Source organism: Mus pahari, unplaced genomic scaffold (genome assembly GCF_900095145.1).
Source record: "Mus pahari unplaced genomic scaffold, PAHARI_EIJ_v1.1 scaffold_5646_1, whole genome shotgun sequence".
Classification (NCBI taxonomy): Eukaryota; Metazoa; Chordata; class Mammalia; order Rodentia; family Muridae; genus Mus; species Mus pahari.
Genome location: NW_018391870.1, coordinates 35585 through 63323, shown reverse-complemented (window position 1 = coordinate 63323; position 27739 = coordinate 35585). Strand labels below are relative to the sequence as shown.

The window sequence follows — 27739 nt, the reverse complement described above, 5'->3', positions numbered from 1 at the left end:
ACATGATATGCATTCACTGATAAGTGGATATTAGCCCAGAAGCTACAATTCACAGGATACAATTCACAAACCACATGAATCTCAAGAAGAAGGAAGACCAAAGTGTGGATACTTCGGCCCTTCTTAGAAGGGGGAATAAAATACCCATGGAAGGAGTTACAGAGACACCTTGTGGAGCAGAGACTGAAGGAATGACCATCCAGAGACTGTCCTACCTGGGGATCCATCCCATATACAATCACCAAACCCAGACACTATTGTGGATGCCAACAAGTGCTTGCTGACAGGAGCCTAATATGGCTGTCTCCTGAGATGCTCTGCCCATGCCTGACAAACACAGAAGTGAATGCTCACAGCCATCCATGAGACTGAGCACAGGGTCCCCAATGAAGGAGCTAGAGAAAGTACCCAATGAGTTTGCAGCCCCATAGGAGTAACAATAATATGAACTACCCAGTACCCCCAGTGCTCCCAGGGACTTTACCACCAACCAAAGAGTACACAGGGTGGAATTCATGGCTCCAGCTGCATATGTAGCAGAGGATGGCCTGGTCGGACATCAATGGGAGGAGAGACCCTTGGTCCTGTGAAGGCTCTATGTCCCAGTGTAGGGGAATACCATGACCAGCAAGTGGGAGTGGTTGGGTTGGTAAGGGGGGCTGGGGGTTCAGGGGAGAGGAATTCCATAGAGGGAGGGGGATTTGGGAGGAGAAACCAAGTAAGGGGGATAACATTTGAAATATAAATAAAGAAAATATCCAATTAAAAAAAAGGAAAAGGGAAGTCTGCTTCCCTTTATGTTTTTCTTTCTTAGCATTTTTACTCATTTTATAAATCCAAACTACAGGCAAGAGTCAGATAAAAGTAAATTGTTATGAGTCAGTTAAATCATTATATGTATCATTGAAACACTCTTCTTTTAGATGTTTTGGAGGTATATTTCCTATAGTACACTAAGGGCTAGTCAAGAGCTCGCTTCAACCCACCTGCCTTAATCTCCCAAGCGCTGGGATAGCATGCCTGGAACATCGTGTCTCATGGGATACTCTTGAAACCACTTTTGTTGGTTACTTGATAGTTCTTTGATACTGGAAGAGAAAGCAAAGATTATTTTCTTTTAATAACCTCCGTTTATTAAGTGTTTACTGGTCTACACTATGTATGAGTTTTATAGAAAACATCCTCAAAAGCACAGTATGTTATTTGGGGGATATAATAGTTCTTGTTAAAATTCATTACTATGTTTCCATATTTCTGTATTTTTTTATTGTTGATGTTCTTGTTTTGACACAGTGTCTCCTGTATTCACCCTGGCCATAAACTTACTGAAGAATTGAGAATGATTATAAATCCCTGATTGTCTTGTCTTCATGTCTTAAGTGCTGGGTTTATAGATCTGTACCACTGTTTCTGTTTGTTTGTTTGTTTGTTTGTTTTTAAACAAGGTTTCTCTGTGTAGCCATAGCTGTCTTGGGACTTGCTCTGTAGACCAGGCTGCCTTTGAACTCAAAGTGATCTGCCTGCCTCTGCCTCCCAAGTCCTGGGATTAAAGGTGTAAACCACCACTACCACCTGGCTCTAGCTTTTTATTTTCAAGGAATTATTTCACCTTATGTTTAACTTGTGATAACTTTGCCACTTCAGTACATTTTGTATATTGAGATTTTTCAATATAAAATAATCATATACTGTCTTTGTCTTTATTATCTATAATTTTAATAATTGTTAAAATTATTTCTCTACATTCATTTAAAAATAAATCTGGTTTGCAGAGTCATTCAAGAATATTTTGTGCAGACATGGTGATATATATACCTGCTGAGTCAGGAGGATCATGAGTTTATATCCAGTCTAGATCATTTAGAACCTTTTGCATAAAGGTTTTAAAACATGTGTTCAGTTATGGTATAAAAATGGTTTAGATACAAATTTGTTCCAACTGTTAGATGGAGGTGGCATATTCTTGGACAGATCACCCCTAATTGGCACAGATCTCATGTGAAAGGCTTTTATTGACAGAGGCTCCTCCGAAGGGGGTAGGGGGTGAGGGGAAGAAGTGAGGAAGAAAGAGAGAGCTATGGGTTGGGGACAATGTCTTTTATCTAGCACTGATGTAGGTAACACAGGTGACCCAGATAACTAACACAGGTGAAGCAGGTAACACAGGTAACTCATGCTCAGGGGTTGTGCAATGGGTACCATGGCAAAGGATGCAAGAGGATTTTGTCAAGTTCGATGGGTTCAGATGCTGGCTGTAACAGTTTCTGGCTATCCATGGATAGCTCTAATGCTAACACCAATTTGAGTGTAATTTGAACTTTACTTCTCTGTTTGTGTAACTACATTAAGTTGAAGGTAGCTTTGCCAGTGTCTTAGTTAAGGTTTTATTGCTATGAAGAGACACCATAACCACAGCAACTTCTTAAAGGAAAACATTTTAATTTACAGTTTCAGAGGTTTAGCCCACTATTGTCATGGTGGGAAGCATGGCAGCACACCGCAGGCCAACACTGCACTGGAGAAGGAGCTGAGAGTTCTACATCTGAATCTGCAGGCAGCAGAAGGAGACTATGTGTCATACTGGGAATAATTTAACCTTAAGAGGCCTCAAAACCCACCCTCACAGCAACACATTTTCCCCAACAAGGCCACATCTACTCCAACAAGGCTACATCTCCTAATCATGCCACTTCCTATGGGGCAAGCATTCAAACGTATGAGTATATGGGGCCCATAACTATTCACACCATTACAGCCAGCTCAATGATTCTCAACATACAGAGTCTCACACAAGCCATATCTGGTGTTTCAACTTTCTTTGCAGTTTCAGATGAAACTGTTTTCACTTCAGGTTCAACCTCAACATATGAGTTTTCTTTACTTGTGTATTCAGAAACATTCACCTTAGTTTTTAAATGTATCACTGATGGTATTTGTGTACGATGTCATCCTAATGAATTTCTGCATGTCCCCCTGGCTCGACTGCATGTGTGGCACAATCAAGTGACTTTCAGGAGCCATAGACCACACCACAGCAAAACTGAAAAAAACATCAGGGGAAATTAATTATTTCAGTCTGTGAAATTACTCAAAATGTATGTATACAGAGGATAGAGAGAGATTTTTAGTAAAGTGCTCACTGCAGAAGCTGAGCACACATCACCAGAACCCATGTAAAGAAACTGGGTGCAGTGGTGCATCCATAACCACAGCACTGAGGAATAGAGATAGCCAGATCCCAAGAACTTCTTAGCCAGCCAGTCTACCCAAAATGGTGAACTCCATGTTAAATGAGAGAGTCCGTTTCTAAAGGTAAGATAGAAAGTAATAGAGGAAGACCTCTGAGCTCTACACATGTGCATGTGCAAGTACCCCTCCCTTTAAGTACAGATAGAAACAGCCTAGGTATATCATTAATTTTGCTTTGTTTCAATTCAGATAAATTCCCTGAAACAGTAGAGTAACTCCTAGGGTAAAGGGAAAATCTGAGCAGCATATATTACCATGAACCTCTTGTAACTTATGCTATCCTTATTTTGACATGTTCAAAATTGTAGAGAGTAAAGTCTGCAACCAGAGAAGAGAGAACCAAGAAATCTGGAAAATCAGAAAAGAAAAAAGATAAAGATTCAGAAAGGTAAAGCATGAAGATATGTAATCTTTTCCTTCCCAAAGTTGTTTAAAAAAATGTACCTAAGTCACAGGTTTTTTAATAAAGTTAACAAATATGTAGTTTTAAATCAGGCTGGAATATGACTGGGAAAGTAAAAAATGGAAAAAACAAGGAATTGTTACAGGTTTAGAGGTAGTGAGTGAACTGCGAGAGGTAAGGGGTTTGTTCTACTATTATTATTTATTATATTATATACATACTACTTAAAATAATCATTAAAGCCCTATATCTTAAGTGATAAACAAATGAATAACTTTTCTCAAGCCAACTTTTCAATGCTATGATTAAAATACAAAGTGACTGAGATTTTGAAAGTTATACTTGTCATTTTTTTCCCTGAACACTTTCCTTCTTTGAAGAACTTCTACAGCTGATAAACAACTTCTGCAAAGTGGCTGGATATAAAAATTAACCCAAACAAATCAGAAGCCTTCCTTTATACAAATGATAAATAGGGAAATATCGCCCTTCACAGAGTCACAAATAATATGAAATATCTTGGTGTAACTCTTACCAAACAAGTGAAAGATCTGTATGACAAGAACTTCAAATCTTGAAGAAATAAATCAAAGAAGACCTCAGAAGATGCAAAGTTCTCCCATGCTCATGGATTGGTAGGATTAAGCATAGTAAAAATGGCCATCCTAAAACCTTATATGCCCCAGTACAGGGGAACACCTGGGCCAAGAAGCGGGAGTGGGTGGGTAGGGAAGCAGGGTGGGGGGAGGGTATAGGGTTCTTTCGGGATAGCATTTGAAATGTAAATGAAGAAAATACCTAATAAAAAATGAAAAAAGTTTAAAAAAATAAAGAGAATCTACAGCATTGACAAATATGAGAGCTAAACCAAAAATTATGTTTTCTTATCTCTAAACCTTTTAGTATCATATTCAGTTTCATTCAAGAACATGTATTAGATGCATTATTTCCCAACATTTCTCTGCTTTAGGTAAAGGATTTTCAATTACTGGTTGTTATTGTTTTTTCATTGTATTTCATTTTAAAGAAATATACATGATAATAAGCTCAAAAAATGGCCACCCTACCAAAAGCATTCTACAAATTCAATGCAATCCCCATCAAAATTTCAACACAATTTTTCACAGACATGGAAAGAGCAATTCTCAATTTCATATAGAAAAACCAAAAACCCAGGATAACAAAACAATTCTCAACAATAAAACAACTTCTGGGGGAATCACTATCCCTAACCTCAAACTGTACTACAAAGCAATAATGGTAAAGAAAAAACTGAATGGTATTGATATGTAGACAGACAGGTTAATAATCAATGGAATAGAATTGAAGACCCAGAAATAAATCTATACACCTATGGACACTTGATCTTTGACAAAGAAGCCAAAACTGTACAATGGAAAAAAGAAAACATCTTCAACAAATGGTGCTGCTCTAACTGGCAGTCTGTATGTAGAAGGATGAAAATTGATTCATATTTATCTCCTTGTACAAAGCTCAAGTTCAAGTGGATTAAGGACCTCCACATAAAACCAGATAGCCTTGATCACATTGGCACAGGGAAAGATTTCCTGAATAGAACACTCGGGCTCTAAGATCAACAATTAACAAATGGGACCTCATGAATTTGAAAAGCTTCCATTAGGCAAAGGACACTGTTAAGAGAACAAAATGGCAAACTAGAGACTGGAAAAAGCTCTTCACTAACCCTACATTCAATGGAGGGCTAATATACAAAATATACAAAGAACACAAGAAGGTAGACACTAAAAACCAAATAACCCAATTTAAAAATTGGGTATAGAGCTAAACAGAGAATTCTAAACAGAGGAATCTTGAATGTCTGAGAAACACTAAAGAAATCATCTTCCTTAATCATCAAGGAAATGCAAATCAAAACAACCCTGAGACCAATCTTACACCAACTAGAATGGCAAAGACCAAAATCTGAAGCATCAGTAAATGCTGGGCAAGGACATGGAGAAAGAGGAATAATTCTCTATTGCTGGTTGGATTGCAAACTGGTACAACCACTCTGGAAATCAATCTGGCAGTTCCTTAGAAAATTGGAAATATCTCTACCTGACGACTCAGCCATTCCACTCCTGGGAATATATCCAAAAGATGATCCTCCATACCACAACAACACTATGTTTATAACAACCTTATTTGTAATAGCCAGAAACTGGAAATAACCCAGATGTCCCTCAATGAATAATGAATACAGAAAATGTGGTTCATTTGCACAAGGGAACACTATTCAACTATTAAAAACAAGAACTTCACAAATTTTGCAAGGAAATGGATGAAACTAGAAAAAAATCGTCCTGAGTAAGGAAACCCAGACTCAAAAGGACATGCATGGTATGTACTCACTGATAAGTGAATATTAGCTAAAAGTTCAGAATATCCATGATACAACTCACAGATCTTAGGAAGCTTAAGGAGAAGGAAGGCCTAAGTGTGTATATCTGAAACCCACTTAGATGGGGAACAAAATAATCATGAGAAGCAGAGGGAGGGAGGAACCTGGGTGGGAGAGGGGAAAGTGGAGGGGAAAGGTGGGACAGGATCAGGTAGGGAGAGAGACAAGAGAGACATCCAGATGGCCAAGAAAATGAATTGAAGTATGCAGTAGTAGGGGATAGAGGACATGGAGAACCTCTAGAAAGTCCCAGAGATGTGGATTGTGAGAGGTTATTAGGACTCAGTGGGGATGACATTAGCTAAAATGCCCTACAATGGGGAGATGGAATCAGAAGAGACCACCTCCGATAGATAGACATGGCCCCTTTTGAGGCAAGGTGCCACACACCCATCTTCAAAATTTTTAACACAGATTTGTTCTGTCTAAAGGAAATGCAGGGACAAAACTGGAGCAGAATCTAGCCCAACTTGGGATCCATCCCATGCATGAACACCAAATCCTGACACTATTACTGAGGCCACATTGTGCATAAAGACAGGAGCCTGGACTGAGCCAACTATTGAATTGAGGTCAGGGACCCATATGGAGGAGGTGGAGGAAAGACAGAAGGAGCTGAAGGGGATTGCAACCCCATAGGAAAAATAAAATAGTGTCAACTAACCCAGACCCCTCAGAACTCCTAAAGACTAAGCTGGATGTAGCAGCGAACTTTCTTATATGGCCTCGGTGGGAAAGGATTGGCCAGTCCTGTGAAAACTTGATTCCTCAGGGAAGAGGAATGCTGATGGGGGTGTGGTACGAGTGGGTGAACAGATGGGGGCACACAGGGGGGTGAGAGTGAAGGGGGGATGGGGTGAAGAACTTGTGGAGTGAGGATAAGGAAGGAGGACAACTTTTGGAGTGTAAATAAATATAATAATTTAATTTTAAAAACTCCAATTGAAATCTTAAAACAAATGTAGCCGGAAAAGGTTTGTATTGACTCTTCCTCACCAGCTAATGCTCTAAGCTTGCAGACTCCCTAAGTCAATTCTCCAGAAATTATTCTTTTTCCTACTTCAGGCTTTAATTATATTTAGTTTTATAAAAACAATTATCCGTTTATGTGAATAAATTATTGTAAAGTGGCCTTAATACATGAATATAAGTATAAATTGGTCATTGTAACTCAAATTTGCTTGGTATATCTTATTTGAAATAAAGTTATGAAATGAGCCTATGAATTCAATGTTTATAGAGAGCTTTAGTTTCTGGAAAGAATTTTATTAGATAAGAAATTTGTCCTTTGAAGAAGAAACGTGTTCAGGGAAGAAAAATGACCAGTACATTTTCAAATTTTCACTCACTTTACATTTTAATCATAGCATTGAAAATTTGACTTGAGAAAAGTTAATCATTTGTTGGTCACTTAGGCCATAGGGAGCTAATGACTATTTTAAATAGTATGTATGTAATGTAATAAGTGATAACAATAGCAGCAGTAGCAACAACAGTAGTAGTAGTTAATGTGTGAAAAGCTGAGGAGTTGGCTTAGCAGGTAAAAGTGCTTGCTGCATAAGCCTGACAACCTGAGTTTGATCCCTGGATACCACATAAAAGCCAGATGCAGAGTCTATAATTCCATCAATCATATGGGGAGATAGGAGACAGGACTAGGTCATGTACACAGAGCAATGGAAGAAACAAGAGACAATGGTTCAAACACAAAGTAAATGCAGAAGAAATGACTCTTTAGAATTGATAAATGGGACCTCATAAAACTGGAAAGCTTCTGCAAGGCAAAGGACATAGTCAATAAGACAAATCAGCAACATACAGATTGGGAAAAAAATCTTCACTAACCCCACATCCAATAAAGGGCTAATAATATCCAAAATATATAAAGAACTCAAGAAATTAACCACCAAAAAAACAAACAACCCAATCAAAAAATGGGGTATAGAACTAAATCAAGAATTCACAACTAAAGAATCTCGAATGGCTGAGAAGCAACTACAGAAATGTTCAAAGTCCTTAGTGATCAGAGAAATGCAAATTAAAATGACCCTGAGATTCCACCTTACACCAATCAGAATGGCTAAGCTTAAAATTTCAGGTGACAGCAGATGCTGGCGAGGTTGTGGAGAAAGAGGAACACTCCTCCATTGCTGGTGGGATTGCAAACTTGGTACAACCACTCTGGAAATCAATCTGAAGGTTCCTCAGAAAATTTGAAATAGATCTAGCTGAAGTCTCAGCTATACCACTCTTGGGAACATACCTAAAAGATTTCCCACCATGCCACAGGGTCACATGTTCTACTATGTTCATAGTGGCCTTATTTGTGATAGCCAGAAGATGAAAACAACCTAGATGCCCCACAACAGATAAATGAATATGGAAAATGTGGCTCATTTACACAATGCAATACTACTCAGCTATTAAGAACCAAGACATCCTGAGTTTTGCAGGCAAATGGATGGAACTAGAAAATATCATCCTGAGTGAGGTAACTCAGACCCAAAAGGACATGCATGGTATTATTCACTAATAAATGGATATGAGCCAAAACAAATTACAGAATACCCAAGATGCAGTCCACAGAACTCAAAAAGATCAACAAGCTGAAGTGGCCAAGTGAGGACACCTCAGTCCCACTTGGGAGAGAGAAGAAAGCAATCACAAGTGGAGAGGGAGGGAGGGACCTGGGAAGGAAAGTGGATGCAGTAGGGTAGTGGTGGATAGGGGGAACCTGATCTGATATTGGGTGAGGGAAAAGGACTGAAGCCCTGAGGGCCAGCAGAAAGAATGGAAACAGGCAACCTCAGGAAATAGGAGGTTGGGGGATCCTCCAGAATGCACCAGAGACCTGGGAATCAAAGGGAGGGACTTAGATGAAATGCCCAACAGTCAGGAAAGGGAAGGTATAGAGCCCACCTCCAGCAGGAAGACAGGGCATCAAGTGAGGGATGGTGTTGTCATCCCACAGTCATGTCTCTGACCCTTAATTGTTCCTGTCTGAAAGAATTACAGGGATGAAAATGGAGAAGAGCCTGAGGAAAAGAAGGTCCAGCAACAGGCCCAAAGTAGGACCCAGCTCAAGGGGAGGTCCCAAAACCTGACACTATTACTGAGGCTATGGAGCGCTCACAAAAAGGGACCTATCATGACTGCCTTCCGAAAGACCCAACAATCAGCTAAAAGAAGTCAGATGCATATATTTGCACCCAACCAATGGACAGAAGCAGCTGACTCCTGTTGTTGATTTAGGAAGGCTGAAAAAAGCTAAGGAGAAGGGCGATCCTGTAGGAGAACCAGCAGTCTCAATTATTCTGGACTCCCTCCCCCCCCCCCGAGATCTCTCAAACACTGGGCCACCAAACAGGCAGCATACACCAGCTGATCTGAGGTCCCCAACACACATACAGTAGAGGATTTCAGGGTCTGTGTTCATTCAGAGATGATGCACCTAATCCTCAAGAGACTGGAGGCCCCAGGGAGGTTAGAGATCAGGTGGGCAGTGAGGGCATCCAGGTGGAGACAGGGGGTTAGAGAGGAGGTGTAGAATATGGAGCAGTCAGAGAGTGGATGGGGGGTACGGGGAATGGATTTTGGAGTGTAAAAAAAAAAAAAAAGAAAGAAAAGACACTGTTACTTACCTTTAAAAAGGGGGGGGGGGTTGTCTTCTGACCTTCGAGCATAAACGATGCCATGAGCGCTCTCTCTATTGTCTCTCCTCTATATCTCTGTCTCTGTGTGTCTCTGTCTCTCTCTGTGTCTCTTTCTGTGTGTGTGTGTGTGTGTGTGTGTGTGCTCGCATGCATGTGAGTTTTAAAGGTATCAATTTCTTTTAAGATTTTTAAAGGGTCTGGAGTCTTTGGGAAAGGAAAGCACTGATATGTTTTCAAATATCATGCTTTTTTAATATTTTTAATTACAGGAATATAGCTCCAAACAGAGAATTTAAATCATTTGAAGAACTGCATGAAATCCAAGTAAGTATCTGAGTATTTCTGTAATAATTCATTAAAAATTATCCTTTGCATGCCCCTTCTGATTTGAATCATAAGTGCTCCATTTTGATGAGTGATCTGCCCTTTTGGAACTCTGCTGTCCTCTGAGGTGGCTGAGTCCTATCAGAAGCCTAAATAGATTTTAGAATAAAACAGTAAATAGAAAAGCAATTGGTTTTTTGTCCAAGATGTTTATTCAATTACATTATTCAGAAAATGTAATGCAAAAAATTAGAATGATGTACATTCAACAAAAGTACAGGTAGTCTTTTTTGAAGGGTCATAGATGAAGAGTGACAAAACATAAGTTTTCCAATTTCAAAGTTCTGTATTATCAGTATTCTAACCTACCATGTTTCTCAAATTGATACATAAGTAAAAAGAAATCAGCTCATAAATACAAATGCAATTATTTTTGAGCATAAGAAAACTACTGTAAGATATAAGGGACAAAAACCTTGGTTATGTACAAGAAGAACAATTAAGGCAGTTATCCTCATCCAACAGGAATGAATACTGTAAGATTTCAGTGATGAAAGCACGTCCACTTCTGGTGCTGAATGTAAAGGAGGGATGTATTACATTAACATGATAACATACTATTTAATGATGTTTAGTACTATAAGTTTTTATAGAAGAATAAAATAGTCACACCAAGAAAGCATCTATGGAAAAGATAGACTAATACAGTACTGGTTGTTTTAAAGTACCAGAGTTACAAATGAACATAAATGATAACTGAGTGATATATTATTGTCTAGCCAGTGTGACCAGTGTGGGTTGCATGCATCCCAGCACAGCTGTGAATGTGATGACAATATCGTGTCAGTGTCTTTCCTAGTTTGCTTTCTGTTGCTGGTATAAAACACTGACCAAAGCAACCTGGGAAGGAAAGAGTTTATTTGGCTTACATGTCCTGATCACTGAGGGAAGTCAGGACAGGAACTCAAGCAGGGATAAAGGCAGGAGCCATGGAGGGAACTGCTTACTGTCTTGCTTGTGGCTTTTGCTCAGCTAGTTTCCTTGGACTATGGGTAGCACCACCCACAATGGGCTGAAGTCTACTCTATTAACCATTAATCCAGAAAATGCCCCACAGGAATGCCTACAGGCCAATCTGATGGAGGCATTTCTTCAGCTGAGGCTCTGTCTCCCCAGGTGACTCTAGTTTGTGTCAAAATGACAAAAACTAAATATCACACTGTCAAAAGATAAGACATCTTGGTTAAGCAAGCTTTTCTAAGAATTATTACCCATAAGATGAGTTTGACTTTACTAAGTTTACAACTTTATATTATTTTATTTTATTTTATTTTATTTTATTTTATTTTATTTTATTTTATTTAAGTGTATGGATGTTTTGTTTGTGTGTATGCATATCTGTGTATCATGTGTGTGCAATGCCCTCAGAGGCTAAAAATTGGTACCAGATCCTCTGGAACTGGAGTCACAGTCAGTTGGGAGCTACCACGTGGGTGCTGTAAATGAAAATCCTGAGGCTTTGGGAAGGGCAGTCAGTGTTCCTAACTTGTTAGCAATATCTCCAGCATCCCCTAAATTTACAATTTTCAAGTTGTAAATCATGGTTTAAGTTGTCTTCAACCTTGATATCTGGTTTGTAAGTTATAAGGGCCTAGGTTTTCTATCAGTTGCTCTGCATGGCCCAAGAAGATTATGCTCTGGAACTGAAAGCCATGAAACTGAGAATCTTGCCCAGGATACAATATAGATAGTATCAAATATTTTATATAAAGATATTTCATAAACTCCCCTGAAATACACAAGAAACCCAAATAAGTAAATTGTGATTAAAAAACAAACATGCTCAACAAAACATATATATATATATATATATATATATATATATATATATATATATATATCAACCTCATTGATTATTAAATTTCACTTTAGCAATAGATGCTTCTCGCCCACAACTTTGTTAAAACTTAAGGAACAGATATATCTAATGCTTTTGGGTATAAGCCAAAGTATACAATCTTTTTCATATTTCTATTATATCAGCATGAATTACTTTTTTGAAAGGAAGTATTCATTTAAATTCTTGGGGAAACGTAACCATTTCATTTATCAAGTTTAAAAGTTTTTTCTAAAGAAAAAATGAAAAAAAAAAAACCCTTCAAGTAAGGTGTAATGAATTTTAATAGTAAAAGGTTTGAAATGACCAAAATGTACACTGGTAAAATATTTGAAAATTTGAAAATGTTATTTTATTAAATATATTCTGATACCTATTTTTTGTAACTATATACTTTTGCTGTAATAAGATAACATTTTGAATAAAAAGACCAATTATGTATATAGCTTAATATGGTATATGTGCCATCAAAATGCATATCCATAAACATACCAGAAAATACATATATTGAGTAATTTTTCTATGTGATAAGAGAGGTTTTTTGTGTGTGAATTTTCTTTTTCAAAATTTTCTTTGTAGAAAAAAATTCTGATACTTGGTATATTAAGCACCCCCATCACTTAGAGGTCTTTTTAGGGTGCCATTACACATCATGGCCTCGAAGATGGCAACTTAGGAAAATGTCTGTGCTTTACTTTAATAAGATAAAAGTGGAAAATGTTTTTTAAATTTTTTTCCAACATGCAAATACCTTTAATTAATTCTAATTATAAAGCTGTGGAATTATAGCAGATGGTTTAACCTAACTTCATCAGGTCAGTTAGAGAGAATGTAGGTATCAGTGTGTGCAGATTCCTGAAGTATGTGCTTTTTAGAGGGAAATGTGACTTAAACCTGACAAACTGATTTCTCACAATCAGGAAACTGAAAGAAATAAGACTCAACTCGATAATGTCCTACCTCAAAAGACGGAGATGTTTAAAGAAGAGAGGACTAAAACAAAAATGAGCCAGGGTCAGAATAAATCAAAGGTTAAGGTTGAAGATTCAAAAGATTCCTTACCAAAGAAGAGTGACACACAGTTGGGTGGACAAAGGAAGGATCAGGTGAGGGAGAAACTGACCAAAGTAGTCAGTATATGATTTACAGTAAATTTTTCAATCTTTCTTACTTTATTTGTATAAATTACTTTTTATTTATATAGAGTTTTAATTTTTACCCTTCAGATGTATAGATTCATTGTCTTCATACATATCAACTATAAGTTAGCAATTTTGAGTGATGATTTAAGCATATTTTTGAGAACAGGAAGAAAATATGGTTTTAAAAACAAGATATTTTGCTTAAAATTGATAAAGTTCAATATAAAAGCAAAATTTTAGAGAACAATCCTAAAGAAAATTTTATTTTGTTCCTGTAGCACTGTGGATTCAGAAGCTTTACCCTCCCTAACCCAAAACTGCTTTCCTAAACCTTATCCAGCTTTGTTGGGCCTGATCCTTTCCCAGGATCTGAGCATCTTCTTTGATTAGTCCCCCCGGTCTTTATGCATACTCATGATGATATTCACATTGTATACTAAAGCACCCCCATCACTTAGAGGTCTTTTTAGGGTGCCATTACACATCATGGCCTTGAATATGGCAACTGTAATCACAGGTTGTCTGTAAGTCAGTGGAAAGTACTATGAATTCTATCGTGTTCAGGCTCTTCCTAGTTTGTTCTTTGTACACATTCCCCCCTATTTTCTAAAATGTTCCTAGTTACAAAGAGAAATGAAGAATTAAATGTACCATTTTATTTAGTTATTGTTAGCTAAATAATAAATTCCCCAAAACACTTCATGACCCAGACAGTATACACTATTATCTCAGATTTGTGGACTAGGATCCAAGCGTGCACACACATCTGAAGGTTGTAACAGTACCAGGAAAATATCATAGAAGCCTGTTCATAAAACCCTTTCTTCACAACTTTACAAAAGCTGGAGAAATAACAATGATGATGCAAAGTCAGAGAGATATGAGACACATAGATATATAACATGCTTTATCTTGGAAATGACATGTCCTCAATTTTACCATATTCTCTACATTGGAAAAGCTTCATTTTATGGCAAGACCATACACAAGAAGGCAAACTCACTGACATTAATACCAAGCGGAGAGCATCCTCATCAGTTGAGAGGCTGTATGCTGAAAGAAGAGTGAGTGAGATTGTGAAAACTCCTAAACTGAGTACCAAATTTAGCAGTTTAGCTTACAATACTCAACAGGAGAACCCATGAAAGATGAAGATTTTAGGTAAAGGAGTGGCATGTAAGTCTGTAATGCTGTAGAAAAAGTGATGAATTTCTAAGACAGGTGAATTATTCTCCTGTATTAAGCCCATAGTTTAAAATACTCTGTGTATATGGTAAATAAAGTTACTCCTGTTTCTGTTACAGCGACTCTTGTTATCCCAGTACTCTTGTTTGGCTCTGACACTGTTACTGTCCAGATTAAAGTTTGTGTCTGATCTGGGACATCAGCTCTTGAATCTTGATTTCACATAGGTACCTTGTTATCATCTGTGTCAGGAGATAAAAATATAAAACCAAGCAGCAATAAAGGAGAAATATGGCATTTCTGATGCTGAATGCTAGCTTCTGTTACATAAAAGTTTTATTGAGTGATCTCATCAGTATGATGGAAAAAGGAGCAGCTGACTTGCAATATTGTTTAAATTAAGTAAGGGGCCAGGACTGCTATTATTTCTGCCAGGAGCTGAACACGAATCTATTATATCTGCTATTATATCTGCCAGTCCTTAATTAATGGAATGTGATAACACTTTAAAGAATGAGCAAGTATAAAATGACTTAATGTTCACGAACTTCTTATGTAAGTTGTTAGCACTATGTAATAGTGTATTGCTTGGTTTTGCTGGTGCTTTTTAGCTCAGCCATAGTTTTCTGAATGGCTGTATTAAAATCCATTGTGATATATTATTAGTGCACTGCTACTTCTGCAACAAGCACAAAATGTGAACTGGCTCTACCATACCACTTCACCACTGAGAGTAGACCAGGGTCAGTGTCTGTCGGAGAGAGTTATTTGCTGTCATTCATGTGCCCAGGCATACAGAATCTTTTCTGTTGTAGAAGTGGCTTCTGGCACCACATTCAGCCTCAGCACTCAGGACTGACCTGAGGAACTTTGCATTTGCCACATTTAACTTGAAGGATGATTCAAGATGCAGACTAACAAATATCTAAGAAAGAAAGGAAACCATTTTGGTGAACTGCCAAAAGTCTTGCTGTACATGGGTAAAGAATGTTCATATGAAAGAAGCAAAGTTAGATGATGTTCAGGCCTGGAGTGACACTAAGTGTCAACATCTATGTTACAGAAAAATGCCTGTTTCTGATCAAAGGAATTCATCTATTAATAAAAACATACTTGTTGAGCGCGCATTCTTAATATATATTAAAAAATTGTGTTTTTAAAACACCATTGTTTAGTGCATTAGCATAATAAACTATAGCAAGTGTATTTAAAATAATAGTTATGAATACATTTAAAGCAATTTTTATCTACTAAAATTATATTTTTAAACCCCTGTAGACTTTTAATTAAGAATAATTTTAGGGCCAGCTGTTCCTTAATCTTGTTCTTCGCCAAAATATAATTTCTCAGCCTTTGTAATATATTTGTCTTATATGACTGTCATATTAAGAAAACCACTTTGATGGCTTACCATGATGATGCATGCCTTTAATCCCATCACTTAACGGGCCTGGCAGACATATCTCTATGAATTCAAGACCAGTTTTGTCTACATAAGCTCCAGGTTAGCCAAGGCTTCATAGTTGAGAACCCATCTCAACAACAGTAAGGCAGGATGGGGCAGGAAAATACCTTGAATATTTTTTATGTGACTCATTTTTAACGTTGTCTATATATTTGTTATTTTATCTTATTACAGATCTCATATGATCAAAGTAAAAGGTCAGTTGGTGAAAGGTAAAACAGTTTTTATTTGTTCTGTGTTTTCATAGTTTTATTAGTTATATGCCTAAGAGAAAAAAATAGCAAATCGAGTCTTTGTTTGTATCATCAGGTGCTCTTGTGCTCTTGGACAACTAATGCTAAATACAAAATGTTTGAAAGTTTAGATGCCAATAATTGGAAATTAGGGGGAATTAAAAACTTAAAAGTTTAAAATAGCTTTAAATTAAGAATTAGATTTAAAGTATAATTAGGTTTCTAAAGTGATAACTGACTCATTTTTAATTTAGTTATCAAAAATACAGGACATAGCTCTATAAACAGCTCAAGATTCTGTCTTTTGTTGTCCCAGCCACTCACATCTTGGTGAATACTGGAACATGAAACTAGTTGAGTTGCTTGATTCACCCAAATAAATATTACTGTTTTCCTTCTTGAGTTCTTTGATGATCACACTGTGATTACTACCAAACCTACTCAGTGAGTGGACAGTGCTCCTGAGGCAGAATGTTTAAGGGGCAGTAGATTCTTTCAGAGGAGTTAGGGTACAATATTACTGATACAAAACAAGATGTCGGTGGTTTTTTTCCCTTTTTTTATACAAAGCCTCACACATAAAATTTTTACTTTGATTACCTTGCAGAAAATAGAAGATAATGCCTGGTTATGTATGCTTCTATGTTTTATTACCACTTTAGATTATCTAGATCACAGGCCCAGGTCAATTAGCAAGTATTTGGCCTTGATTTTAATGCTTGTATATATATACATGCATTACTTATCCTTTTTTTGCTATATTACTGTGGGAAGGGCTTTTAATTTATTATTTTACACTTAATGCATAGTCAGCATTATAACATTGTAAAGTCATAAGAAAAAGTATTGATAATTAAATTCCTTGTGGAATCTTACCCAGCTTAAGGACTGTGTGGAAAGAGAAAAAAAGCAGGGTGTTGTCATACACATGCTTAGATTGTAGTGAGTGCACCATAGTTCTATGGTTTCTCTAAGGAAATATGATAGACTGTAGGCTTTTGAAATGGCACACTTTTTGCATCTGTCATCCAAAAAAGTCTTGGTAATATTTAATATTGTTTTAATATTGAGTTTTGTAGAGTTGCTGCTAATGAACCCATTGACTACCTTGGTAATCCACGTCTTGGAAAACAGAGACATGGACTTTAAAAACTATATCTTATAGCAGCTCTCTAGTCTCGATGAAGGTTATTAGTAAAGCAGTCTCAGGCTGGGCATAACTCTCCATGCCTTTAATCCCAGCTCTCAGAAGGGAGAGGCCAGAGGAACTCTCTGTACTCAAGGTCAGGCTGATCACTATAGGGAGTTCCAAGCCATCCAGGGCTACAGAGTGGGATCCAGTCTCAAATAAATTTACTTTTAAAAAGCAAAACTTACTCAACTGCTTGTGTGCCTTTAAATAATTTCTCAGGAGATGTTACATTCTCATTCACTTTCATTAATGAATTAGATTTGAGACTCATAATGGAGACGAGTGAATAAAACAAGAGATCACTGGGGTTAATAGGTAATATGGAGCATATTATCAGGGAAGAACCCATTGCATGATTCCAATAAGACTGATGTAATTAATTTCCATTCAGTTTGTGATGTAGAAATTCTCTGTCATGAAAAACTCTGCTGGGGTACAAGGTATGTAAAGGGGTAACAAATACACAGATACTGTCCCTGCTGCATGAGCAGTAGAATAAAGTAAATTATATACATGAAAAAAAAAAACTGAGTGTGGTGTGGCACATCAGAGAGGATGAAGCATGTTTGGCTAGACTGAGAATTATATGGTATTTAATTTCAGAGGGAATGGGGTTGACCTTTACCAGGCAATATTATAATAAATTTTTCCCTATGGATAGATATTCAGACCTTCATGAACTTATTTAGAATATGCATAAGGTACACAAGGAAAAATCTAGAAATTCGTTTTGGGGGGGATCTAAATGAAAGGCAATGCTGAGAAATAAGACAGGAATTTGGTCGTTTTTGCTTAGTAAACTTTATAGAATTGCCCATTAACAGCTAGATTTTAAATGTTGCTAAACATGTTTAAAATTTAAACTTTAAGCACATAGCACACAGTATTATTCACCAATCTTCATTTTGGGTTACTCCTTAGAGCCAATTAGAATTTGTGAAGTACTTTGGAAGCCCTTCGACCTTCCCAGAGTGGATGGGAGCAGAGGAAGATTCCACCTCAGCAGATAAATGGCATTGCTTGCAATAAAGAACATTCTTCTGCACTTGGCATGATTCATTTTGACTTAAGGAATGAATTAGTGACAAATATTTTACCAGACAACAGATTGTAAGAGTTTACTGTCTCAAATATATGCAATGACAGTTTCTCTAAAATGTTTTACAGTGAAATTTGCATGTTTAAGACATGAAAATCTAAACTATTTCTTGGTGTTTCACTTTTAAGAGTTACTCATCCACCTTCGTCATTTTGAGTATTTTCATTGAAATTTCTGCTTCCAAAGACTACATAGGCTTATTATAAATCACAAAATGTCAAAAAAAAGTTTTCCATACTGTTTTTTCTCCAAAAATTATTAGCTGCTAAGTTTACTTCATTAATTTATCATTCACTCAACATTTATTTTTGTTACTTTCAAATGGTGAATATTCTATAGTTATGAAAATCATGCACAGCAAAGCCAGATAAAGTCCCCTTTCTTATGCCCACATTTGAACAGGAGAGAGGTAGAAAGAGAAAATATATAGAACAAACACATACATGTGATAACTCTAGAATAGATAGAATAGAAAGTGAAAATGATAAAAATACTTATCTGTATTATTCTCATCACTATTACCAAACACAAGAAGCAACCCAAGGGAAGAAGAACCCAGCAGAGCACACAGCGTTACAGTGACCTGCTTCCCCCAGTCAGTCCTCATGTCTCAAAGCCTCCACATTCTCCCGAACCAACTGTCACATAAAAGGGCAATTTAGATCTAATTATGAAATAAGCTGTTAAAATGTATTTCTCCCAATTGTATCAGAATTTACTTCTGTAAATGAAAGCTTATGTTAACATTATGAATGCCAGAGGATATTTCCTAATTCACTCAGTTCACTGTTGTCCTTTACACTGCCCTTATCAGGGATCTATTATTAGTGGCATACATAAAGTACGTTTTCTAGAGAAAACCTAATTATAAGAAGCAACAGAGGTAAAAATATTCCCAAGGAAGAGATTATTCTATGTGGAAATACTTGTAAAATGGGTGAACAGACAGTGAATTCACCATTGAAAGTGTTCCAGAGAGGAACCCCCACTTCACATACCTTTTTACCAAATGATAGGAGAATTGGAAGAGAACAGTGAATACTTAAATCAACCACATATAGGAAAGAGTCTTCTGATCATGGAAGTGGCCTTGTTATGAAAAGGAAGATGAAGGTGGAGCAGTGTACACATAATTCCCACCAAGCACAAACCATCTCTTCCCAGTCATAAGGGAAAGTAAGAGAGTCACCCATGCCACCCAGAGATGAAGAGCTGCCTCTGCTCTGTCTTCCCATTGCATTAGAGTCTTGTTACCATAAGTCTCTCCACTGTCTCTTGCTATGTCCTGGTCTTGAACAGGCTGGTTTCTACAGTATTGACCAATAAAATAGAAGATATCAAATCAGCAAGGTCCCCAAGTGGGCTAGGTAAGAGTGACCATCCAATATCGTGAAAACTACAAAGTCAACTCTTATATCCTTGGCTAGCCACAGAGAGCTACTTTGGGTGTCTGCTCCTATCTGGAATAGAAACATATTTGTTGTTTCCCTTAGCATACTCTCCAGCCATCTCTTGGAGTCAGACATGTGCACACATGACAAATACATCTGTTAATGCTCCATAGAGATAATCTAGGCACTCCATTCCTGGAGTGATTAATTTAGGAGAGACTTTTGCAAGGATGATGTCTATCTTTTAAGTGAATATGTTGTATTCACTTGGTAGTAAGGACAAAGCAAGAGCAATTTCCCTTACACCCAGATCCCAGTTGCTTTGGAGTTCAACCACATGTTGCCTCCCCCAGCCTTGAAGCAGGCTGATTCAGACCTTGTTGCCACTAAGCACGGGACCACCTGGGATGGAACCTTCCAAAAGCAGGTTCTATTGTCTACACCTGCCACTGCTTTCCTCCAAAACATCGCTATCTGCTGAGACCCTTGAGACCTTCCGGAGACAGCATCCTGCAGATCACCTTCAGCTGGCAAAGGGCATCAAGAACGGAGTGGTGGGGGAATGGACCTCCTCCCTCTATATAAGCTCAGAATCTTAGTAAACTGGAGGCTTTGATCAGCTATGTTATCTTACTTAGCCTTCCTTCCTTGTTCGCCACCTAATCTCTTTCAGCCCCAGTCCGCCTTTCAGGAGTACCCGGTTCGAGTGTGGCTGTGGGCAGTCGCACTCAACCACAGTGAAGGGTCTTTGCATCATATAACAGTTTGTAACTTGGGAATTGAAAATCAACTTATGAATACAAAATTTCTGATTTTTTTTATCTTGTCTTTAGCTTAAATGTTTCCAGGAATCCTCCTTATTTCTGTGGACATTTTATTACCCTCAGTTTATTCTGTCCTATATCTCTGAGACTATATGATTTTTGCTTCTGCTTTGGCCAAGTAATGTGATCTTTCTGGAGCATTTGAGACTACCTACAACATTATCAACTGAGATATGGGCCATTGAGACTCAGTGTCAGGTCTTCTTTGAAGGTTTGGTAGAATTCTGCACTAAACCCATCTGGCCCTGGGCTTTTATTGGTTGGGAAGTTTTTAATGACTTCTTCTGTTTCCTTGTGTGATATAGGCCTGTTTAGATAGTTTACTTGCTCTTGATTTAACTTTGGTATGTGGCATCTGTCTAGAAAACCAGCCATTTCATCTAGATTTTCCAGTTTTGTCAAGTATAGACTTTTACAGTAGGATCTGATGATTTTTTAAATTTCTTCCGTTTCTGTTGTTATGTCTCCCTTTTTATTTCTGATGTTGTTAATTTTAATAGAGCCTCTGGGCCCTTTAGTTAGTTTGGTTAGGGGTTTATCTATCCTGTTTATTCTCTCAAAGAACCAGCTTTTGGTTTTGTTGATTCTTTGTATTTTTTGTTTCTTTCTTCTTTCTTTCTTTCTTTCTTTCTTTCTTTCTTTCTTTCTTTCTTTCTTTCTTTCTTTCTTTCTTTCTTTCTTTCTGTTTGATTTCTGCCCTGAGTTTGACTATTTTCTGCCTTCTACTCCTCTTGGGTGANTTTGCTTCTTTTTGTTCTAGAGCTTTCAGGTGTGCTATTAAGTTGTTAGTGTAAGATCTCACCAGTTTCTTTACCTGGGCACTTAGTGCTATGAACTTTCCTCTTAGCACTGCTTTCATTGTGTCCCATAAATTTGTGTCAATATTTTCATCAGATTCCAGTAAGTCTTTAATTTCTTTATTTCTTCCCTGACCAAGCTGTCATTGAGTAGAGAATTGTTCAGTTTCCACATATATATGGGATTTCTGTAGCTTTTGCTCTTATTGAAGATCAGCCTTAGGTCATCTTAGGTGATCTGATAGTATTCATGGTATTATTTCAATCTTCTTGTATCCGTTCAGGCCTGTTTTATGATCAGTTATATAGTCAATTTTGGAGAAGGTACCACTGAGAAGAAGGTGTATTATTTTGTTTTAGAAATGTTTTGTAGCTATCTGTTAAATCCATTTGGTTTATAACCTCTTTTAGTTTCACTGTGTCTCTGTTTAGTTTCTGTTTCAATGACCTATCCATTGGTGAGAGTGGGGTGTTGAAATCTTCCACTATTATTGTGTGGAGTTCAATGTGTGTTTTGAGTTTTAGTAAAGTTTCTTTTATGAATTTGGGTGTTCTTGCATTTGGGACATAGATGTTCAGAATTGAGACTTTCTCTTGGTGGATTTTCCCCTTGATGAATATGAAGTGTCCTTCTTCATCATGCTTGATAACTTTTGGTTGAAAGTCTATTTTGTTGAATATTAGGATGGCAACTGGGACCATTTGCTTGGAAGCCTTTTTCCATCCTTTTACTCTGAGATATTGTCTATATTTGTTATTGAGGTGTGTTTCTTGTACTCAGCAAAATGCTGGATCTTGTTTGCATATCCAGTGTGTTAGCTTATGTCTTTTTTAGGTGAGTTGAGGCCATCAATATTGAAAGATATTAAAGAGAGATGACTGTTGGTTCCTGATATGTTTGCTTTTGTAGGTGGCTTTATGTGCTTGTGGCTCTCTGCTTTTTGACTTTGTTCTAAGATGCTTAATATCTTGTCCTGGTGCAGGTATCTTCCTTGTGTTGTAGTTTCCCACCAGGATCCTCTGTAGGACTGGGTTGATAGATACTGTTTGAATTTGGGTTTGTCCTGGAATATTTTGGTTTCTCCATCTATGCTGATTGAAAGTTTGGTTGGGTATGGTAGCCTGTGCTGGTATTTGTGTTCTCTTAGAATCTGGATGACCTCTAACCAGGCTCTTCTGGCTTTCATAGTCTCTGTTGAGAAGTCTGGTGCAATTCTGATGGTCTACCTTTGTATGTTACATAATGAGTAACAGCCAGGAAAATGAGTCACCAACAGTGACAAGCTATTCTATCACAGAAGGTCCTGAGAAATTAAAACATACAACAGATCTGATGAAAAAGAGGGTTTTGGGGGAAGGGAGAGGATTGAGATCCTGGGGAATGATTGTACACAAGGATACCTGTAGACAGGCAGACAGACAGGGAGGAGAGAGAGTCTTGAACACAGACAAAGAAGAAATTCAGATAATCATATACATATAGTTTAAAAACCTGTACTCCAACAAATTAGAAAATCTAAAAGAATTGGATAATTTTCTTGATAGCTATCACTTACTAAAGTTGAATCAAGATCAAATAAAGAATTTAAGTATACATAAAACACCTAGTAAAATAGAAAAATGCATTCAAAGACTCCCAACCAAAACAGCCAGGGATTGTTCAACCAGACTTTCAAAGAAGCTTTATCACAAAAACTGTTCAAAGTATTCTAAAAAACAGAAACAGAAGAAACATTACCAATTCATTTTATGAAACCACAATTACCCTGATATGCAAAGCATATAAATATTCAACAAAGAAAGGCTAATACAGACCAATATCCTTCATGAACATAAAGGCAAAAATACTCAATAAAATACTTGTACACTTAATTGAAGAACAGAGAACAAGATCACCCACAATGTTAGAGTAGGCTTCGTCCCAGAGATGCAGAGATGGTTCAATATTCAAAAATCCACCATATAAATAAACAGACAGGAAACAAACAAACAATAAACCACAAGATCATCTCATTAGATACCAATAAAGCCTTTGACAAAAATCCAACACCAAGTCATGATAAAAGTCTTAAGGAGATCGGACACACAAGGGACATAACTAAACATAATAAAGAAAACTTACAGCAAGTCTATAGCCAACATCAAATTAAATGAAGAGAAACTCAAAACAGGGAGGGGGGAAGGGAAGAGCCCAAGAGGGCAAGAGGGAAGCAAGAGAACAAGAGAGAGGAGGATAAAGCAGCCCATTTTATAGTGGATCAGGCCTACCTGGCTGTTGTCAGGTAACTGTAGGTTAGAGCTTAGACAGAATGCTAACAGGAGGTCCTATAGCCAAACTTGTGCCAAATCAAACAGTATCAAGAATTAAAGCAAAAAGTTGCCATGAATTTGAAACAGGAAGCAGTTATGGGCAAATGAGTGAAAAACAAAAAGGAAAAGGAAAGGAAAAGGCATGGCTGCTCCTATGTATGGTGGAGTAGAAATTTTATTGTAGATAAAAGGGAGAGCATAGCCAGACACAGGGGCATCTGGGAAAGCTCTGAGTAGATATGACCCTGAGCCATATAAGGAGAAAGAAGTGAGAGGGAAGAGCCAGATCAAGAGGCTAGTGTTCCAGACAAGGGACTAAGGTGCATATTTTACATACTGACCCAGACCTGGCCTCCAGGTTCTCCCAGCATTCCTAAGTCCTTACCTAACATAGCCTGCCCCCAACCCTGAACTTTCTAGCCCAGATATTTTGTTCTCAGTCTCTTATCCTTCTCCTCTCTGTGCACATGCACTTCTCCCTCACCACCCTCCTCCCCAAGGTGACTTCCCTGGCCTAGGGCAATTGTACATTGAACTCCCCCCAGAGCAGTTTCCCAATAAACCTGAATTTTAATATAGTCTAATCTGGTTTGAATTGGCTCATTTCCCTGGCAAAGAAATAACTTATGAGTCAGGAGAGCAAATAATAGAATGAAAAAGACTAGGTAACTAAAATGGTTGGATTACATAAGGAAGGGCAGGTGGGAGAAGGACAGACCAACCCCTGGGCTAGAGGGAGAATAGGCCAATCGGGTATTGTAGTGCGCCACATCATCCACCATTACAAGATGGCGCTGACATCCACTGCCCATCTGATAACAACTTGTTTGCCACCTTGAGGCAGACATGCACAGTCCTATACAGCAATGACTCAGCACAAGTCCTCTTTGCCCAGCTTTATGTTAATGAGGTGATTTCTGCTTTAGCCTATCCCATGGCAACAGTAAGGCATAGAGCACCCAGGTGGTGAACGCTCCTGTATATTGGGCAGCCTCACTAGTCCATTGGGGTCCCTGTAGCATTATGAAAGGAGTTCCTGAATAAAGTGCTGTTGAGAAGGATCTTTGGTGTTGCGTCGTTCTTGCTGGTCAAGTGCGATTGCTTCAGGGTATACCTTGTAACAGGTAGGAACTGACAAATGTCAAGGAGAACCAGAGAGCAAGGTCTGCTTTGAATTGTTAGATAGGCACCTCAGCTCTTTGTCCTAGTGTTTTCCTAGTGTTAACAGTAGAAAGAATGAGAAAGTTGAAATGATTTAATTTTAATCCTCAAAATTATTTTAAACGTTTAAAGAGGCTTTATTGTCTGGTATTGTTCAGGGTCTAGACATATGTATTAGAGGACACCAAATATTATCCATACCTTTTCTCTCAGGTTGTGCATTTTCAGACAAAAAAAAAAAGCAACATTCTGTGTTATAAGCACCTACACCAGTTTGTCCAGATCTTGTGTGTTGTTTTGAAAGGATAATATAAACCCCAATTGTCTCCATTTTGAGGACCAGGTCTGATTTCCAAAAAGGCTGTAAGATATCAGCTTCAAGAATAGACCATAAGTCCTAGAAACTAGGTCATATGACACCAGTTCTGAAGCAGACCATAAAATCCAGCACAAGATCATAAAACCCTCTCCCAAAGAACAGCCTGGGGATAACCACAAAAATGGAAAAATATCTTATCTCAGAATGGACTATAGGGCTCTATTTCATCACATGGTTGAACATTTATGACATAGGAATGCAGACCTCCGATCACCTACGACCCCCTATAACCCACCAATGCAACTTTAGATTACCTAATACTTCTAGAGAGTCCCCTGGTTCCCTATAAGAAGGTTTGCATGCCTTTATCTGGGGTCATCATTCTAGAGAATGATTAAGTCCTTGAATGCTAGTTGTTTCTGCAGAATACACATTCTTCATTTTTGCATACTATCTAAGTCTGGGGCCTTCCTTCAACAATTTTGCAGACCATTACATTTGGTTCTTTGGCAGGGAAACGAAGGGGTCTCCCTTGATTTGATAGTAGAAAGGATTTTGTTGTTGTTATTTTTGAGAGCAATTGACTCTCCTGGCAATGGGTAAGTCAGCGTGTGCCTGAGTTTGCTGTGTGTAACTTGTCTTTGTCAAGTTCTGAGTAGTTTTTTGTCTTATTCAGTGTGGGGTGATTTCTTTCTTTTTTTCTTTTTTTTTTTTTTTTGTCTTCACAACCTGGAGGCCAATGGAAGTAGGGCAGACAAGCTGGTATTTTCCTCCTGGCCTGGGAGCTGGGAGGATGCTATCTAGCTCCCTTCAGTTCCAGACGGAAGCTAACAGGTTCTTCCCAGCTGGCGGAGCCCGCTCCAGGGATAGGCTGGACTCCTTTCCTTTGGAGTCAGAGAATGCCAATCCAACACAGGCTTTGGTGAAGACTGGCAGAACACTCCTGATTGGCAGAGTCCACTTTTTGGGATAGGCTGCCATCAGTTTCCTTTTGGTTTCTTTTCTGGATGTCCTCTAGGCTTGTTTTCATGTTTCCATCTTTGCATTTTACTTCTTTTTATTTTCTTAAGAACTACCATGAAGCAGACCACTAGTTGCACCTCACTGGAGCTAGTCCAGTCACACTTCAAGGACTTCAAACACCTGGTGGGGAATTTGGGCTTGACAGTATTGTTAGGGAGACTGGTTTTTTGCAGGAAAGAATGGCCAGCTTTCAAAGTAGGATGCCCAGGAGGACACACTTCTCACCTTTCATCTACTTGGTTCAATGTATTGTATATGTAAATCCTGGTCACCCTGACCAGGTTCCATACATCACGGTCTGGCAATATCTGGTAGAGAGCCCCCCTACTAGCTAAAGCCTTTCCTACCACCTACCCCAATTGTAGCCGCCTGCGGCCACACTAACTAGGTTCCTGAGTGGGAGGCAGGAGCTGTATGGGAGGAAACGGCGAGAGAAATAATAGATGCTGAGACATGATTTTCTGTTCAAGGCTTCTTAAACTTTTTTAAGAGTCTGTGCTTATAAAGAGGGGGGCCCATCCCCCACCAATCCATTCTTGGTGCCTGTCCTACAGGTGTGAGCCTGTAGGCAGATCTTCAGGATGCTGTCTCCGGACTATCTCAAGAGTCTCTCAGCAGGTAGTAGTGTCTTGGAGAAGAGCAGGCAGGTGTAGAACAATAGAGCCATCTAGGTCAGAAGGCCCCACTCCAGGTGATCTCTGGCTCAGTGGCAGCAAGGACAAAGTCAGCCTTTCCAGGCTGGGGGAGGCAACACCCAATGATCTTACAGTTCAAGTTGATGGAACTGTCAAAGAATCTTAAGCCAGCTGTCCCATCAGCTCCTGAGGAAAATTCCTTCCTGTCCCTTATCACTCTATCTTGGTCCACACTCATCCCTTGCAAAAGGCAGATGCCAATCCAGGCTCTGGGGAAGAGGGAGAGAAGATAGCTAGCCCTCCTCACACAGTCGCCCACACACCAAAGCAGACAGATTCCACCAAAATGTCACTGCCTTTGTGGGCAATTGCCCCCTTCCCCCCACAATGGACAGGGCAGACAATACAGGACACACAACCCCTTTTCCACTAGTGATCTATATAAGTGGAATATGCAGAATCCCAAGTTCAAAGAAACCTGCTTCCCTCATAGACATATATTAGACTCTGAATTACTTTTAAAGAGTTTACTACTCCTAGACCAGAATATGTTATTTATAGTGGACAGTGTCCTTACTCATATAAGAATAATGAATATGTGCTTTAAAATAGTGTGTGTGTGTGTGTGTGTGTGTGTATACAGACATAAACAGTTTAATAACTTAAAAGATATTCAGAATCACTAAAGCCTTATTAAAAAACAGTATAATAATTTAAAGATCCAGCATGGAGCTTCTTTCCTATCTTCTCAACTAAAATACAACTATCTTCATGCCTTCAGATATCTTGAATAAAGTAATCATAGCAGGACTTTTAAAATGATACTAATTATTTATAAAAAATAAAATAATAAAATAAAAAGGACATGGCTGACCAGTATTTTTAAAAGGGGGAAGAGGTATAACTATGTAATGTGAAATTGTCTCCATAAATATTGAGTAAAGCATTTTTATTGCGACTGATTCTAGGATATCCAGGTCTCATAAGAAACGCCTTGTCCATATTCTGTAAGTAA

At 38.1% G+C, this 27739-nt stretch overlaps 1 protein-coding gene across 5 annotated transcripts in view; it reads left to right on the top strand.

Moving 5' to 3' along the window:
* LOC110314724 (coiled-coil domain-containing protein 7-like) overlaps positions 1-18210 on the top strand; it is a 66311-nt gene extending 48101 nt beyond the window's left edge. For 2 of the 5 annotated variants that reach the window (XM_029534628.1, XM_021188959.1), the window contains 5 exons: positions 3558-3637; positions 9997-10051; positions 12869-13054; positions 15915-15937; positions 18087-18210. In XM_029534628.1, coding sequence (XP_029390488.1) covers positions 3558-3637; positions 9997-10051; positions 12869-13054; positions 15915-15937; positions 18087-18096 — 354 coding nt within the window. In that variant the 3' untranslated portion in view covers positions 18097-18210. Of the gene's footprint in view, positions 1-3557; positions 3638-9996; positions 10052-12868; positions 13055-15914; positions 15957-18086 lie in introns of those variants that run through there. The other 3 variants (XM_029534627.1, XM_021188961.1, XM_021188958.1) reach the window with 2 other exon arrangements.
* The last annotated feature ends 9529 nt before the right edge of the window (positions 18211-27739 follow it).